General features: G+C 34.7%; 1 protein-coding gene across 1 annotated transcript in view; it reads left to right on the top strand.

Annotated features, from left to right (window-relative positions):
* TMPRSS15 (transmembrane serine protease 15) overlaps window positions 1-17,849 on the top strand; it is a 50,834-nt gene that overhangs the window by 17,505 nt on the left and 15,480 nt on the right. Inside the window, exons 11-20 of the mRNA XM_033086539.1 lie at window positions 2,332-2,441; window positions 3,292-3,429; window positions 4,484-4,633; window positions 6,935-7,037; window positions 7,464-7,614; window positions 8,803-8,944; window positions 12,087-12,176; window positions 13,431-13,556; window positions 14,026-14,157; window positions 16,554-16,664. Of these exons, the coding sequence (XP_032942430.1) occupies window positions 2,332-2,441; window positions 3,292-3,429; window positions 4,484-4,633; window positions 6,935-7,037; window positions 7,464-7,614; window positions 8,803-8,944; window positions 12,087-12,176; window positions 13,431-13,556; window positions 14,026-14,157; window positions 16,554-16,664 (1,253 nt within the window). The remainder of the gene's footprint in view (window positions 1-2,331; window positions 2,442-3,291; window positions 3,430-4,483; window positions 4,634-6,934; window positions 7,038-7,463; window positions 7,615-8,802; window positions 8,945-12,086; window positions 12,177-13,430; window positions 13,557-14,025; window positions 14,158-16,553; window positions 16,665-17,849) is intronic.

Genomic DNA, 17,849 nt, shown 5'->3' with positions numbered 1-17,849 from the left:
TAATGGCTTTGCATGATGTAAATCTTGCTTACCAGAAAGAATTTTCAAGAATTCTATTGTCACCTAAGTGTAAAGGTTTCATCTGTGAGTTAAGATGTGCCTGTGTACCTGTGTAATTTAGGAATAGGTTTTAGAATTGCATAGTTGAAATTTAATATAATAGCACCAAATGCCTTTTAAGCCTTAGACACAAGAGGTGGATGATTTTTTTAATCAAGGATATATACCTGCAGACAGGGACAACTGTTCGATTTTGACTCTCCAAGTCCAATACCCAGGCCAGGGAGAAAAAAGGCAGCCACATTATATGATAAATCTCATCAAAAACTATGTATCTAAAAAAATTAAATGATCACGAGTTAAACAGTCCTAAAAATCCTTCCTATGACAGCCAATTCAGAACTTACTGCTTTGAAAGGCAGTAATTCTTATTATGGTACAATTCTGTGTAACAATGCTTGCTCTTTGATCCTGAGAAATATTAATTTGGCAAAAGATTTGAAAAGAGATTAAGAAATGGGCTTTAAAATTGGAAAAGGTTTGGAATTCTCATTCTAAAGGCTCCTTTGAAAGTGCTGGGCTTTGATTTTGTTTAGAACTTTCATCTTCACCTTGAAATCCATTAGAACATTTTTTCCTTCTCATCGTCAGTGGTACTGTACACCAGTAATTACTGACAACACCTGGCTTTAAAGTACAGGTGTGTCCCAGGAAAAGAACAGGATTTTTTTCCTTCAGAGTATGTCTGCCTTGTTCCTCATTTCATGGCATTGCAGAATTTGAGGACAGTAAATAAACATGGCCCAAGAGCCCTCCTTCTTTCTGAACTGTTCATGTTCCTCCAAGTGCTGCTATGGCTGCAAGAAGCATTGTATTAGGTAGATATCTGTAGGTATGTAGCTAATAAAAAACTTCATTTTGGAAAGAGTCATGAGTAATTGCAAATATTACAGTTGAGGTTCTGCAGATATGGGTAATTACAGATTGAAAAATGACAAAAACAACCATCTGAATTTATTCTCCACTTACCTGCTTTGAAAAAACCTGGCAACACTGAGAGTAAAGGCCTAAGAAATTCAAAGTGGCACTCAAATTTTGTCTTTTTTTCAGAGTTGTTTCCATGAGGGAACCTTTTGGGTTTTCCAGCAGCCTACATTTTTTATTATCGCTATAAAAATGTATTAACAGGCTACCTATAATACATCCGAGATTGGATTTTTCTTGTGCCTGCCTTTGTCTAGAAATATTTCCCCATTATCTTTAGGAAGAGCTTTCACATTTTCAGGCCATTTAACTCCAAATGAAGATCCAATCTCTCTCCTTCTAAAAGAGAAATATGTTCAATATTCCCCTGAAACTTTAGCTTCCTGAACCTTTCAAATATATGTTTACTCTTTTCTAACCAAGGCTATTTCTTCCCTCTGGAGAAATATAAAATAACATCAACCAAAAAAAAAAAAAAATCTAAGTTTTTGCTTCTCTACTAATCATTACTGATAAGCATCAGCAGATTGCTGTTGAAATCTTATTTTAATTGAGTCTCTCAATTCCAAAAAAAATAAACACATAGTGGTAGCTAAGCTGATAGTGACAGTAGTGTTTTAGAATTTGGACTGCCATATGTGTCCAGTGGAAAGGAAATGAAAGAACAAATTAAATACAGATTACTCATAGAACATAACATAACAAAATAAGACCAAGAATTTTTATGCTTTATTTCAAGTGACTTCTGTCATTAAACTTTGCATTTGACGGTTTGGATTTATAACAACTTTCCAAAGAGTGGGTTTGAGATTATCAAATCTGCATGCAATTCCTGGTTTTGTCATAAGAGACAGTGTTTTGGACTTTCAGGAGATAGATTTTGATATCTTGGTGTTAATATTGATATCTTGATACTATTCTTCTGGCTTTGGGAAGTCTGCCTGAGCAGTGAGATATCTAAGAGTAACATGTATGAAAAAGTGATTGCAATTCAATGAGATGCAGACAACAGCAAAACCCAGCCAAAACCATCCGAAAAAAAAAAAAAAAGAAAAAAGTCTTCTAGAACTGATTATTGCATTCTAGATTTCAGAACATTCTGTTTCTGGAATATACTTAACTCCAGCGCATAAAGGTGTACACACACTGTTACAAAAGGTTTAGGCTCATTTCCTTTGTCAATTTTACAAGCTTAAAGTTAGACTAATAGATCATCTTGATTATTAATCTTGATTAATACAATTTCATGCTGTTTCTGAATTTATAATTCAAGTATTCAATGACTTCAATGCCTTTACTGAAGCCAAAGAATAGATTTTCAGGTTTGTGTTTCTCTTGTTGCCTTAGAGTGCCTCAAGGGCTGTCCATTAAACTGAACTTCACCTCTTTTGAAACACAGCCATATGCAGATGTATTGAGTATTTTTGAAGGATTAGGACAAAACAAGACTTTAAGAGGTAAGTTTTTTATTCATCTAATAATACTTTTCCATTAATAAAATCTAATAGCATTTTGAGGTATCAAAAGCTGCACATGTATGTTTAAGAGGAAGATTGGATCTGCCTGAAGTTGCCCTGTTAGAAAATTAATCTCAGTATTCCTGTCTGCCCTTAATTTGACCAGATTAAACCCTTACACATTATGAAATTTCTACTTGTTTTTCAAGATCTTATTTGAAAGATCTTGATAACTTCATCAGCCTCATGGTCTTGTGGGTTCCATGTTTAATTGGAAATACATTGTCAGAAGTTCCTGTAATATCACACACAGTAACATAAAATGAACTGGTAGGAGAAGTGCTACGAAACCTCCTGGAAATCTTTACAAATATGGCATTGTTTTTGTCTTGAAATACTGCTGATACTTTATCTCAGTCTCTGTATTCTACTCTGAAAACTGAGATTTAACCCATTTTTCACCAGATTCAGTCCATACAGCTGAATTCCATCAGAGGTGGAAAACACATACTGAAGATAGACTTTAGGAAGATAGGTCAGAAAGATACATTATTATTTATCCTTGTTTTTGGAAATAGGTAGAAAATGGGAATGAGAAATGGTAAAAGACTAGCTAATGCCCATATTGGTGGATATGAGAGATGGAATATCCAGAATATTTATATGTTAGCCAAACAGCAAAAAGCTTCAAGGGTTTGAAGCTATTGTAGCAGGATCACAGTACAACAGGAAAATTATTCCTTAAGACTCTGTAAGCTAATCCACTGTGGTTTTGTGACAACATTGGAAATTTTGATGTGTGTGTGATTATTTTCTCTCTGACTGTATGTTTTTTTGGTTTTTTTTTCAGCTTCTCTATCAGGGCCCAATATTGAAACAATTTACATTTTTTCTCATGAGGCTACAGCACAGTTTATATCTGATTATTCAGAGAATTATAATGGCTTTAATGCAACGTACACAGCATTTAATGCGAGTGAACTAAACAGTAAGTGTTCTCTGTGTGTATGCATGTGTTTGCTTTTTTGTTTCTGTTTTATCCCAAAATGTTGGTGAATTTACATTTTCAGTTTGAGAAAATGGAGGTAGAAACTGAAGCAGCATTTTCTAGCCTCAGACCAATAACTAGATCCACTTTGAAAAATTTCATACTGTTTTAAAAATCCAATAAGTTATTTCAATAAAGCCATTCACAGGTTTAGAAGCCTGTGTCTAGCAGTAGGGTGATGTTTGACAAAATTCATCTGTGTAAATAAAACTCCATCAGATTCCTCTCAGCTGGTTTGTTCACTAATCAACACTATGAAATCACTGACCACAATATCTTTATTAAAAAGAAAAAAAAAACTCAGAGCGACATTTAGACATGAAATTCAGCAAAATAGGAAAAAGGCCCTAGGAAAAGTCTGGATGAGGTAAATCCACAGTAACAAAGTACAGGAATAGGACTCATGATTTGGTAATTGGACAAGTGAGGTTTCTTTAGCTGCTAAATTTGGAGCAGGAGGTGAACAGGGAATGTGGCTGGGATGGGATATGCTGCAGGAAGCATCTGGAGGGCCAGCAAGTTCTTGTCGTGTGCAAGCCCTGCCTGACCTGCATTTCAAGGCACCAGGGACTGACACTGAAATGGCATGAGAGCAAAAGGGATGAGGATGCTGCAGCAAAGCCATGTGGGCAAAGAAGGAGCAAATGAGAAGGAAGAAAGAAAGAGGCATCCCTGGGGCATGGAGCACAGCACTCTGCTCTAATGGTGAGCCCTTTCTGCTGGAGCAATCCAGCCTTGGCAAAGAAAAAAAGGAAAAGAAGGATCAGAAATGAAGGTTGGTGAATGAGTGCAAGAGTATGTAGGGCTACACTTCAAGAATAGTGTTTTGTTAACAACTACAAACAACACGTTTGAGTAATTTTGTTGCATTACATAAAGAGGAAATTAAGTCACTGTGGACTGATTTACAAATATATTTAAAAATTTCCATTGTTCATCACTCCTTCCTGTGTAATTCTGTCATCTTTTACTTACAAGAAGTTCTTATTCACAGATTATGAGAAGATCAATTGCACTTTTGAAGAAGGCTTTTGTTTCTGGATACAAGATTTAGATGATGATTCAGACTGGGAAAGAGTTCAGGGTCCTACCTTTCCCGTGATGAGTGGTCCTGACTTTGATCATACATTTGGCAACTTGTCAGGTAAGATCAAAAAACGTGGCTTAAAGTTTAAAGGAAAAACTTGGTTTAGCTTATATCACTGCAAAATGGATTCTTCATAGTGATATTACTAGGGTGTCATATTATTCTGCCATAAAAATGTCAGGGCTACCAGACAAAATGTTTATGCTACTGATTGCCATCTTGTGGAAATATATCAAAACTAAAAGAAAAAAATAAAATCATAAGTAAAATTATTTAAGTGTGAGGTACTAAAAATTTCAATTACTACACCAAAATGCCTTATCTGAGAAAAGAATTTGTATTGGACAAAAATTTTATAGGTCAAAGACCTGTATGTTTAACTTGAGGAGGAAAAAATTACAATTGCATTATTAGGCAAATCATTTCTGTTTCATCCCTTTCTACTGCTGACATCCTCATGGTTGTCACAAAATAATTTTATTTAAATAAAGTTGACCTGCAGTTGACAGGGGGCATCTTTGTCCCCAGTTACTGCACACAGACACACCAACTGTGCCAAACACACAAATACTCCAGTAACTCTAATAGTTAAATAACTTAACTGGAAGCATGGTCATATCAAAAGTGGAATTTATTTAAAGAGTCAATACTGATAGGAATTGGATTTTGAGTGTATCGTCAATCCTTATACCAGAGTTAGACTCCATAAGCTTTTTTCTGCTTCAACAATAAAACCAAACAATCTCTTTCTCAGCTGATTTGTCAGTCCAGCTAAAACCAGATGAAACACAAATTGGATTTTGCACTGGTTATATGTATTCTATGCAAAACTTTCATAAAACTTATTCAGTGACAAATAAGTGAAAAAATTGCAAATTATTCTGTAAGCAGTTACTCCTGAGAAAAGAAAAATAGCATTTTGCACTTTATCAGATAGAAATTATTCACCCCTCTCTGAGTAAATGCACATTTTCTAAACAATCTTCAGAACACCGTTTTTTCTTCCTACTTGGTTTCTAGAATGCAAATCAGATGAAATAATGTAAAATTTGCTTAAGAAAACACTTGACAATGATTTATCTCTCGCAAAAACATTAATCTATTTTAAGTATTCTCTGTTTCCCTGTGCCAAGTCTAAGCTGACATATGTAATATTCCTATGTGCAATGTTACTCTTGTGTTGCATATTTAAATTTCTGTGACCAGTGCTTTGAGTAAATTGCATCATTAATATCAAGTTTTACATTCAGTGAAACTCTTCTTTTTTTGTCTTTTCTGTTCTTGAAAAGTAAAGAACTTAATACACATTCAAAAATTGATTCTGAATGCTCAGAGAATTGATTAAAAGGAGAACTGTCCTTTTGATTGGATGAAGAACTTTTTTCCTTAAGTCAGATACCTTATACATTTTAGTGCATGCTCTCTGAATCAACAGAGGAAATTAAAGACCAGGTTCAGATTTCAGATTAATTTTCAGGACTTTCACCCTCCCACATGAAAAAAAAAAACCTCGATAATCTGGAAGTATGAATAACAGATTACAATGCATATAATTTAATTCATATCATTATCATTATAATCATTTGAAAATTCTATCAATGTATTTGCACATATATGTGGTTGGTAGATAGATAGATAGATAGATAGATAGATAGATAGATAGATAGATAGATAGATAGAAGAAAACATGAGATTACACCCTTGATTTGAATAAAGCAATAATTTTATTGCAAAGCTGCCTAATTTGCATTTCTTATGACAAATCCCAGTGCTTCTGTGGCCTGGCCTCTTATGGCAACAAGAAATTCAACTTCCCAGCTGCAACAAATTATTTCAGAAAAAGCTACAAACACAATTTCACAAATAAAGGGAGATTTGTTTGTTTATAATGCCTTACCCTGCTATGAAATATTCACATAGCCATTCTGTCACCCTCTTAACATACAATCCATATTTCCCATTGTCATGTGGGTATAAATAATGAAAATGTCAGGAAATTCTTCTGCAAAATCACAAGTTATATCAAACAGGAAGACATCTCTATGAACCCAGGAGAACTGCTGTCTTCATTGACTATAGTGCAGGGTTCCTGCTGACTTGAAAAGGATGAGTTTACCATTGCTTATCTAGTTCTGAGAGGTATTCAAGAAGCTTAAAAGCTCAATTTAATATGATATTGACTGATGAATATAACTTGGGATAATCACTCACATTTACTGTGTCAGGAATCTTCCAAATCATGCAACACTATCTGTTCTTAAAACGTTATTTTAAATGTAAAAACTCTAATTCAATAAGTAAAAAAGATTAAAAAGAAAGTTCTTCTGTCCTGGCTAAAGTGTGATCTTTATCTTGCAGGATTTTATATTTCAACACCCATTGGACTTGGAGTCATAGAAGAGCGAGTCCGGATTCTGAGTTTGCCTTTGGTCCCTTCAGATCTGTATTGTCTAAGCTTTTGGTATTGTTGCATCATTCCTGAACCTGTGTTTTGTTCTTTCTGTCATGTAAAATATTAATCCCACTCAGCATGCCAGCCTGGATCTGTTTGGATTTCCACAATCAGTCTCAGTTCTGTGCCTGAAGTTTAATTTCTTCACTGCTTTGACTTTTGCAGTTAGCAATAATGCATTTTCTTTTTCACCCTGTGACAAATATTCATGTCTGTACAAAAAATGATAATAAGAATCCCTGAAACGGTTTTTGTCATGAAGCTTAACTAGGCGTCTATAATTCCAGGTGTAATTTAAGCATACAATTAATATTATTTTCATGCCTTCTTCACATGAATCCTAATTTCATAAAGCATTGCAAAATAAAAAGAGTGACATTCTGTCGTGGAATTTGACTTTTTTGTAATAATACCAAAATGCTTTTCCCCTTCTAGGTATTTCATGTATGGGAGTAATGTTTACCGTTTAAGAGTTAGCACAAGTGATGGGCATGGTCAGGAAAAGATCATTTTTGAGAAGGAAGGAAACTATGGAAACAACTGGAACTATGGACAAGTAACTTTAAATGAAACATCTGATTTTAAGGTTTGTTAAGCTGCTTTTTTTTTCTTTTTTCATTTATTTTAGCTCAACTGATATCAGAGTTTTCTGTTAAATGAATGTAAAATTCCACTGTTCCAAAGATAATATGTATTGTCTTTTAACGATGCCTGGCATCAAATAAATGTTAGCATGCAGAAGATTGGAATCCCCATTTGAATTCTCACAGCCCCTTTTCTCTACTCTGGAATTTAAAGTGTTAATATTTCAGAAAACAGAAAAACTGATCATTGTGAAGGAACAGTGAATGTTATCATGAAAGCTTTCCACAAAACAAGAGTGTTCAAAGCCTATCAAAATTTGCTGTGGAATATAAAATCTCAATAGTGAGGGTGATGTGAAGCATTTAGCCATGGAAAGATTTAAATTTAAATTGCTTCAGATTACGAATTAGTGTTTTCACTAATTGCTTACAGATTAATCCACTGAAAGTGTGCTACAGATGGAAGTGGTTTTGACACCACACGATTAACAACTGACTTCTCTGTAAACAAAAGGAGGAGATTTATTCCAGACAATTCTTTCAGCACCTCTCTTTTTGAAAACAATTTCTTTTTATAGGTATTTGGGATGGTTTGCCCTGCTACAGTAGTTTTGATTGATTTCTGGCAAGCACTGCTAGAAAGATGCATTTAACATCCAAGGAAATAAATGCATCTGTGAGCTGGCTGCATCAGATTTCCAGGAAATCTGTAACCACATATGATCTCAAGAAGATTGCTATACCTAATTGTATATCACCAGCACTAATTCCTTGTTTGCAGGATTACTTTAAATTTGTGGATATTAAAGAATGGTAAAGAACAAATGAGATTACTTTTAGTTTGTTTGTGACATTAGTTCAAGAGAAGTTTGGGCTGATGAGTGATGCAGAATTGTTTTTAAAATTACACGTATTTATATATAAAGCAAAGGTATTGGATATTTTTAAATTGTATTCATCATTTAAATAAAGAAGCTACTACATTCCTTAGAATGATTCACTCAATTTGCACAGTGCTGTTGTGTTTTGTGAGGAATTCTGTCTCATCCCTGATGCCTTCCCCTGACTGTAGCACCAGTGTAAAATACAGTGAAAATAAGAGCATTCAAGAAAAGACAGAATGGTACAGTGTAGGAAGATGAAAATGGTTCATTAAATCATAAAATTCTATTTTTTTTTCCTGAATTCAGGTGATTTTTGATGCCTTTAAAAGGCGTGGTCCCAGTGACATTGCCGTGGATGACATTGGCCTGACCAAGGGAAAGTGCAATGAAGACAATTATGTAGAGCCAACTGTGAGGCCAACTGTTACAACCACACCTTCAGTTTCTAGTAAGTAAACACTAAATCACTGCTGATTTCCAATTGCTGCATTTGTGTCTGAGTGGGTCAGAATTTTCAACTCAGTTTTTGTAAAACTTCTCATCAGCATTATAAAGTTATCTTTGGGATAACAAACTAAGATCGAGTTCCAGAGAGTTTGTACAGCTTGATCCAGAACCTTCCAGCTGCAGAGTGTTTTGGAGGAAAGCACAGAGGTTTAAGCTTCCTCAAAACATTCCAGTTTCAGAAAGCTAAGCAGGAAAATCTAACAGCAAGAAACAGAGACAATACCTCTAACCATCCTTATAAATCTGGATAACTTCTATAAAAGAGAGAAGAAAGATTGTATATGATGATAAACAAGCCCAAGCACATTGAAAGCAAAAACCAATACAAATATAAATAGAGTTTGTGTAAAAATCATTAAAATATCTGACAGGGCTTGCTTTGTAATTTATTCTGAATGTGGATAAAATTTTGGAAAAAAATTCTACAAAAGCCCTACTCAGACATGTTTTCAAATCATTAAAAAAAAACACTGAGCATGTTAGAGGACTGCCTCTTATTATATTTATAGTGCCTTTCGAGGTACAGCTGATTTCTCTCTTGGCAACACATAGCAAATAAAAATGATCTCAAATTAAAATAATAGTAAGACCATGTGCATTGTATTCATGTTGAAACACTGCATACTAATATTATTATAAACTCAAATCTGTCACCTCCAAATCTACTGCATCAGGACAGATAAGAAAAAAAACATCTAAATGTAAGAGTAAAATGCAGTTTTAGAGCTCCATCATGAGACATGGGGAGGTAAAGTTCAACAAGGTGTGTCTGTCAGCAAAATTAAATTTTAATAACAGTAGTAATTTCAGTCATAGTTTCTCAAAATGAGTTCTGGAATTCAATAGCAGTTTTTATTAAAGTAATTTTGTGTAGAGATGCTGATGCCTGCCCCCTCCAGCTGACCTTCAGGTGCTGTGGGTAAACACACCTCGCAAGTTAGCACCAGACTAATGATCGTTGGTAGAATAACCCTGTGGTAAACAGCAGCTGAATGCTTCTGAAAAAGACCAAAGGAATAACAAACTATAGATCTCTATCCAATGCATGGTCATAAAATTGTAGCATTCAAAAAAGGGACATGGTAATATGGTTTATAACTCTTATGAAAGAGATTAAAGAGATCCATGATACAGAAGGACAGTCTAAGGTGTTGCTGGAGAAAAAATAATTTGTTCTCATAATTTTGTTGGGACATGCTACAACATGCTATCTGTAACCTAATTTTAAAAAGTGGATGTTATCAATCATCTTCAAAGAAGTATGAAATTACTTTGATGAATGTGTACAAGCTTACCAACACTAATGATTTCACTACAAATGTCACGTCCATAAACAAGACATAAAAGAATTTGAGCTGAGTCAATTTCTTTTACTACAATTAGAGCTTCAGTACAGGTCAGTGGCATCATTCACAGTCCACAAAAGCTCCTTGAAATGTAAAAAAGGATATTTTTGATGGTGGCATGGGAAAGCCCTATTTGCTTTTGTCTTTTGCACAAGACTGCCACATTATACTTTCATCTAAAACAAAGATTGCTTTCATCTTCATGTTAATTTATAATCTGTCTTTTAACAAAAACAACAGTGTGGAAAAGACTTAAGGTATGTCAATATGAACTGAAGTTTTGGCCAAAGTACAGAGATACAGGTCATATATAATTTCTAAAGTGTTGAGAATATCATCTGTTGTGCTCAACCAAGATTGTTGGCAGTGATTATGATTTGGTTCTATAATGAATAACAGCTGTATGAATAACTCCATATGAATTTATTTTTAAAGATCACTAGAAATTTTAAAAACATTTTTAAAACATTATTTCAAGACATGACTACATGCAATTTATTCTCTCATTTTTCCACACTAGACAAAGATCACCACTAATGCACCTTACATGTAGTAAACACCAGATCAAATTTCCCACACTGTAATATTCCATTCAAAAAAATCAATGTAATCTTTATCTGTTGTTCATGGTATTTATAGAAAATAATCCTCCTTGTGAACCATATGGAACATATGAAACATAATATACTTATTAGTCAGGATGAGATTGTTAACAGTTCCTTTTCCTTCCTGAGAGTTCTGCTTTTCTTGACAGGAATGATTAGGTGAAATAGAAAGTTATAGAAAATGGCTGCTGTGAGGGAGTTCAAGTTTTTCTTGGTTTTGGGAGTTTTTTGGGGTTTTTTTGAGCTTTCACCCAGTGAGATTCAATGGTTCAGACTTGGTAGGACTTGTTGATTATGCAATCCCCAACCAAGGGGCTCAGAATGTGAGATGCTGTCTGACATTGTGGCATGCAAATTTGATCCATAAGGGGTGGGGAGGAAAGAGTTAAAGTTTAGCTAAAGTCTGATAATTAAAAAAAAAAACAAAACCCAACCAAAAAAACACACAACAATTTAAATTCAAGGAATAAAATATATATTAAAAAAAAAAAAGTAAAACTAAAACTGTTTTGCCTTAACTACTATTTCCTGAAGCAAGTGGAGGACCACTGTTCATTTTTGAATGAAGTAATTATGAGCAACAAAAGTGGGAAATCACCAAAGTTCATTCTCATGTTTTGTTCAGTCATGGCTAAATGGCTAAAATGAAAATAAATTATATTTCTCAATATCAAGTAAAGCTTTTTGAACATGAAGATGACATATTTGGGATGTAAACTACCATCTAAATTATATATTGATACAGAATATTGAATATATAAAGTACAGTTAGTTGTGTCATGTTGTGAGTACATGTAATGTGTGTACACATATCTACAATATTTGCTTTTACAGAAATGTTATTAGTTTTCACCTGTAAGTACATATACATCTTTATGAGAAAGGTCTTTCCTACTAGAAGAGTTGTTTTAAGGAAAAAGCAAATGACTGTTTTAGCCACTGACAAGGTTTAGCTGTTGGAGGTTTGGGGGTCCTGAAGAAAAAAAGGTAACAGTAGGGGTTTGTGGGTTTTTTTTCTGAAAGTTTACTTTTACTAGATGACAAAAAAAAGCTTTAGATTTATTATTGTTACTGCAGATTTAAAAAATAAGACAGTGGGTTAATTATATTCTTGAAATGTTTTCTTTTTCAGCTGACTGTAGCGTGCCAGTTGAACTCTGGGAGCCCAACAGCACATTCAGCTCTCCAAATTTTCCAAACAATTACCCTAACTCAGCTTCTTGTAAGTCATTCTTCTCCAAATATTCAGGAGAAGTTTAACCATACAAAAATAGAGATACTAAATCTGCTTTTCCAACTCAGATGCTGTCAAACAAACAAAAAAAAAATCTGAGGTGTATACAGTGGGATCTTCTAACTGCATTCTATATAGTACTGAGAGGAAGCTAAGGAAACACGTGCCAACTGATTAAAATGGGATGAAGACAAGCATAATCCAATGGAATGGGCCCAGACAGGCAATTCCATCCTGCCTATTATGTCAAATGTCTCTATGTCAATGCAGCAGTACATAAGGTGATGAAAGTCCCCATTTCACCATGATCTGGTGCATTTGCCAGGTTAATATCATCACTTCTGCTGTTAAATAGCTCAAGTTTTCTAGAGGCAAAGAATATGTTCATTTTGTAAAGAATCCTCTCTCTATGGAGTGTTTCTTAACATACTAGTGAGAAGACATTGTTATTCTACTGACATACTCAATTTAGATTAAACGAGAGCTGGCAAAAGTGAATGCTTCTAGGTGGTCCACACTATGTCTTGTTGATGGATAAAGCAGGGAAGAGAGCTTTGTCATTGCTTCTTAATGAAATTTTAATTTCTTATTCTTTCAATCCTGGGAAATTGTACTGGGATGGTAATCATAAGAGTTGTCATTTTGTATTTCTGTTCTGCTTGAGATACAGCTCACATTTCCAGGATTCATTCCACAAGTTCCCAAATGAGATTTCTGCTAGTGAGAAAATACTTTTCACTCCATGAAAATGTGTATTTTTTTTTTACTTTCTTGACAAGATTTCCATAGTATCCACACTTAGATTAAATATGAGGTAGTATAGGCTAAACAGAAGCAAAGAGCTGCTTTAACTTGAAAGACAGGCTTCTGTGACTGATTATAAAAGTTATCTTACTATCAAAAGAGACTTAAATGACAAGACTATTTGTCACATTGTCACAGTCAGAAAAGAATGATCTTTACTACTTTGGGGAAATTCACAGCTGACATGAATGATTAAAAACACGTGTATATGTCATAGAAGCCTAAAATTAGTTTTCAAAAGTGTTTTAAGAATGAGAAACTAGAATTTTGGATCTTGACAGCTTTTAAATACAAGATTTCAACTTCTTAATTTTTTGGGTGATTATTAAAAATGTAGGAGAATTTTCTTTTTCCCCCCACAAAGCCCTTCAACATGAAAATTGCACAGCAAATATAACTACTGAAAAGGTGATTTTTGTGTGTGTTACTATTTTCCAGGTGTGTGGTACTTGAATGCTGAAAACGGAAAAAATATCCAGCTTCATTTTCAGGTTTTTGATCTGGAAAATTTTGTTGATATGGTTGAAGTCAGAGATGGCAGAGGACCAGATTCCTTACTTTTGGGCAAGTAGCAGCAGTGGGTACTAAAATGAATGTAATCAGACAGCTGGAGCAAACTGATGGGTATAATATCAAGAAAATTAAATTCCTCTCATTTAATTCACAATTTTTGGGCCTCAGAAATTCAGAGGAAAAATTGAGAAAGCATACTCTATGTGACATCAGGTTTCCAAAACATTTGCACACACTCAGCTCTCCATGCAATCTGTGTGAAATGAACTTCTCAGTAAATCAGACTGTTTACATGTGTGGACAAACAGATGGATAATCTCTTAGCTGAGCCTTATCACTGTTCTGTGCTGATTAGTGTTGGGGTCAAATCTGGTGTTGGGCTCTGACCGTGGCAGTCTGATAGGGGTTAGGTTTGGGGGAGCAGCTACATCCCTGTGGTGGCAGTACTCACTTCTGAACCCAAAACATTTTGAAATACAAATTAACCAAATGAATTTACTCATTTTTTCCTGGTGAATAGCTGTCTACACAGGGAAAGGCCCACTGCCAGATGTCTACTCTACAACAAACCAGATGACAGTGATCCTCCAGACGGACAAGACTGTAACAGAGAAGGGATTTCTTGCAAACTTTACTACTGGCTACCATCTAAGTAAGCATCTGAACCTTTGTATTTAAGAGGTTGTACCACAGGCCAAATATATTTCAGAAAATGTGGAGAGTGCAAAGTGACTCTCAGCACTTGGTCAGTAGAAAAATGCAAATGTTAGAGAGAAAAAGGCTGATTACTCATCTGCACTTTATATTTCCTGGCAAGAAAATTGATGGGTTTGTTCTTCAGTGTAATTGGGGCAATGTCTAGATCATGTGCAACTCTGTGATATTATGTGGAAAATTGACTCAGTATTTTGATCAAAATATTTTCAGATGTTAAAAGGGCAAATCCTATTCCCTATAAAAGCCCCAGGAAAACCATCACTTCGTAAATCATTTCAGGGTGTCACTAAAGTGTGTTTAAATGCATTTGTAAAATATTTACTATTGATAACATGCACTAGAAGAGAAAACTCTATGTGGTAACTCTGATCAATATTTGCAATATGGTTCTTCTTGCGTCTTTAAAAATTTGGTCTTCAGTGTGTGACTAATCTGAGAAAAACTAATCTCTTAAATATTTGGACAGAAGTGTTTTTGGTTCCAGCCAGCTCCCTTCTGAAAGACTCTTGATTTTCTTGGGGACTGCAATTAGACTTGTCACTCATAATTCAGCAGTCAGCTCTCCAAAATATGCAAAATGAAGCATAATGCAAATTACATGAAACAGTGGTATGCTTAGCAGGAAAAATAATTATAGTAACTCTAGGCCAAATCTTGAATTAATTAATTGCAGGCTTTGTATACTTCTATGGAAGTCTGTCAGGAGAAAAAAAAGAGAAAAAAAAAGCAGTATGTATTCAGAGGTGTGTGAAGTACCATTCACTTACCTGGAGAGAAAGTCAGCAAGGATCTAGGTTCTTTTTCTTACTTTAACTCTCAGAAATGGCAAGTTTCTCCCAGCTTGTTTAGCCAGGGGAGATTTTTTATGGATTCACAGTAGTAATAATAATATTACTTTCTTAATATTTTTAAAAATCTTCACCTTTGGTCTACATTTGTAAAATCAACTCTGTTAAATCCCATTGTGCAAGACTGAGATGTTAGTTTATATGTCCATATGACAATTTTGATGCTTCTCTTTCTGCCTTCTCTATCACATTTGTTCAGTCCAAAAACTCTCTGCCTTTGTTTTTTTTTGTTGTTGTTGTTGTTTTTGGGTTTTTTTTAGCTGGTTCAGCATCTTTGCTGGGCCAGCCTAGTCCATGTTTTGCAAAATGAAAATTAAGCTTAGCAGGCAGAATTCTCAGAGTGGCCATCGCAGTTCTGGTTAAATATATTAAAAGAGTTCCATTTGCAAAATAATTATGCTTATTCATGATCTTCACAGCCAAAGGACAAAGACCAATATCATTAGCATGAAGACCTAGGTATAAAAGGATTGTCAGTAAATAAATTAACTTTAGAAGAAAAGCAGATTTTTCTCTGTATTTTATTTTTCCTATGAAGTATTGGTTTTTTAAAAGTAAGAATTATTTGAACAGAAATAATTTTTTGGCAGTATGCAATATAATAAAAACACTACCAATTAAAAACTCAATTATATGGAATACCAATTAGTTTTGGACATTGAATGAGTGAAAATCTGGTTCAAGCCTTTTATAACCATATTCTTCTGCTTTCATTTGATGCAGGCCATGCTGATTGATGAATGAATCATTTAATAGGAATATTAAAAATTCAAAAGTAAAGCAATTATTTTGCTTTAAATAAGACTTCTAGATAATTAAGTATTTCTATCAGTAAGTCCAGGAGGGTAAAAGAAACAATTTTTGGATAAAATTTAACTTTATGACTGTATATTTCCTGTAATACAAATGAACCTATTAAAAATACACTTTGGTCACAGAAAGAATTATAACTTTACATTTACTCTCTCCTCTTTATTTGCTTTTATGGTGTAACTGATTCAGAAGTAGCTTGATCCTTCTTTTATGAATGCTTTCCTCATTTATTCCATTTACTTCTGTCTCTTCCACCTTTCCTAAGAAGCAGGTTTCAGAAGGAGACTCAGCTTTCATTGCCTCTTTGCTCATATGCTTGACTTGACAGAGTTTAAGTTCTCTAAAGTTTCTGAAAGTGCTGAACATTTGAAAATTGAAATCATTAGTCACTTTTGACAAAATTTGACTTTTCACTCCCATGTTTCTCACTTGCAATGGAAGAACACTACTGAGCAACTCTAGATAGAGCAGAAGGTAGAAGGCAGAGTACCACCTATTTTATTGTTAATTAGCTCCTATTTATCTGAAAATTAACTTTTTTTTTGAAAGAAAGATGGATGAAAATGGAAATTCATACTACCTATGCAGTTTTCTTCAGATAAACGGTGAGATCTGTGACCATAAACTTCCTCACAACTACAGATTAATTTTCCTCTCTGTTTCCCTTCAGGTGCTTGCACAGTTGACGAGCATCAGTGTGGCAGTGGGGAATGCATCCCATTGCATAACCTGTGTGATGGCATACCTCAGTGTGAAGATGGCTCTGATGAAGCAAAGTGCAGTAAGCTTTCCTTCATATAAAGAAATCATAGAATCATTTTGGATGGGAAAAAAACAAGTTAAGATCATCGAGTCCAACCATTAATCCAGTACTGCCAAGCTCACTGATAAAAGATGTCCCTCAGTGCTACATCTACATGTCTTTTAAATCCTTCCAGGGATGGTGACTCCATCACTTTGCAGGTTGACATGCTTGACAACCCTTTTGGTGAAGAAATGTCTCCTAGTACTGAGCCCAAGTCATGCATATTTGGCAGGAATTGCTTAGGAAAGCAGCCACAGAAACTCAGCTAATACAGGATGCTGCAGATGCATGCCAGCCATGCCAGTGTGCACAGCAGTATCTCATTGGGTTTGTCAGAGCTAGGAAAAAAGTCACTTTACTGAGATAGTATAAGGAATCTGTTGAAGAACTCAAAAAGGTAGGAAGCTCCTCTGTGCTGAAAATTGTGGGTTTTTATAATGGCCTCAAAATTAATTGGAAACTCAACATACGCTTTTCTTCAGCATCCATTTCATATTTCCAAACTCTACTGGGTTTTGTTGTAATTAATGTTGTAATTAATCTCAGCAATATAAATTCTGCAGTGCAGGGTAGAGAATAAGCATGTTCTTGGTGGAAATTCCCAAATAGTTTTGTGGGTGCAAAGCCAAATAATAACATGGGGCACCCTCCAGCCCACCTGGACTCCGTGGGTAAATGGATGGCACAGCTTCCAAAGCAGCATCCATTGTTCACTGCTATTCCTTCCTTCTCTGGTAAAGTGGTTCTTTCCAAAATGCATGTACACAGTATATTAATTCATTTCACATAGCAGGGAAATGAGATTTTCTAAAGCAATAATTTAAATGTAAGACTAATACTAAAATCTTGTTTGGCCTAGCGCAGCAGTTAAACTGCTCTTTCTGACAATCTGCTTTGGAGAACCAACGGAGGATTTTAAAGTGTTCTTTAAGCTTAGCACAGTTCCTTTGGTTTAAAGAGCTCTGCTAGGCATCAGATATGTTTTAGGTTTGTGCTGGTAGTCCATTGATTTCAATATTTTTTACATGCATATACATAAAAATATACATGGCATATCTAAATACATGCAGATAGATAGACAGATGTCTGAAGACACAGATTGACTCCTCAAATTAGTGCCATTGGCTATTTTATTGCAAACATATTCTTCCTTTAAAATGT

The sequence above is a fragment of the Catharus ustulatus genome, chromosome 2, assembly GCF_009819885.2.
Source record: "Catharus ustulatus isolate bCatUst1 chromosome 2, bCatUst1.pri.v2, whole genome shotgun sequence".
NCBI classification, from domain to species: Eukaryota; Metazoa; Chordata; class Aves; order Passeriformes; family Turdidae; genus Catharus; species Catharus ustulatus.
Note: the sequence above shows the minus strand (reverse complement) of the source record. Positions and strands in the feature narration are given on the sequence as shown.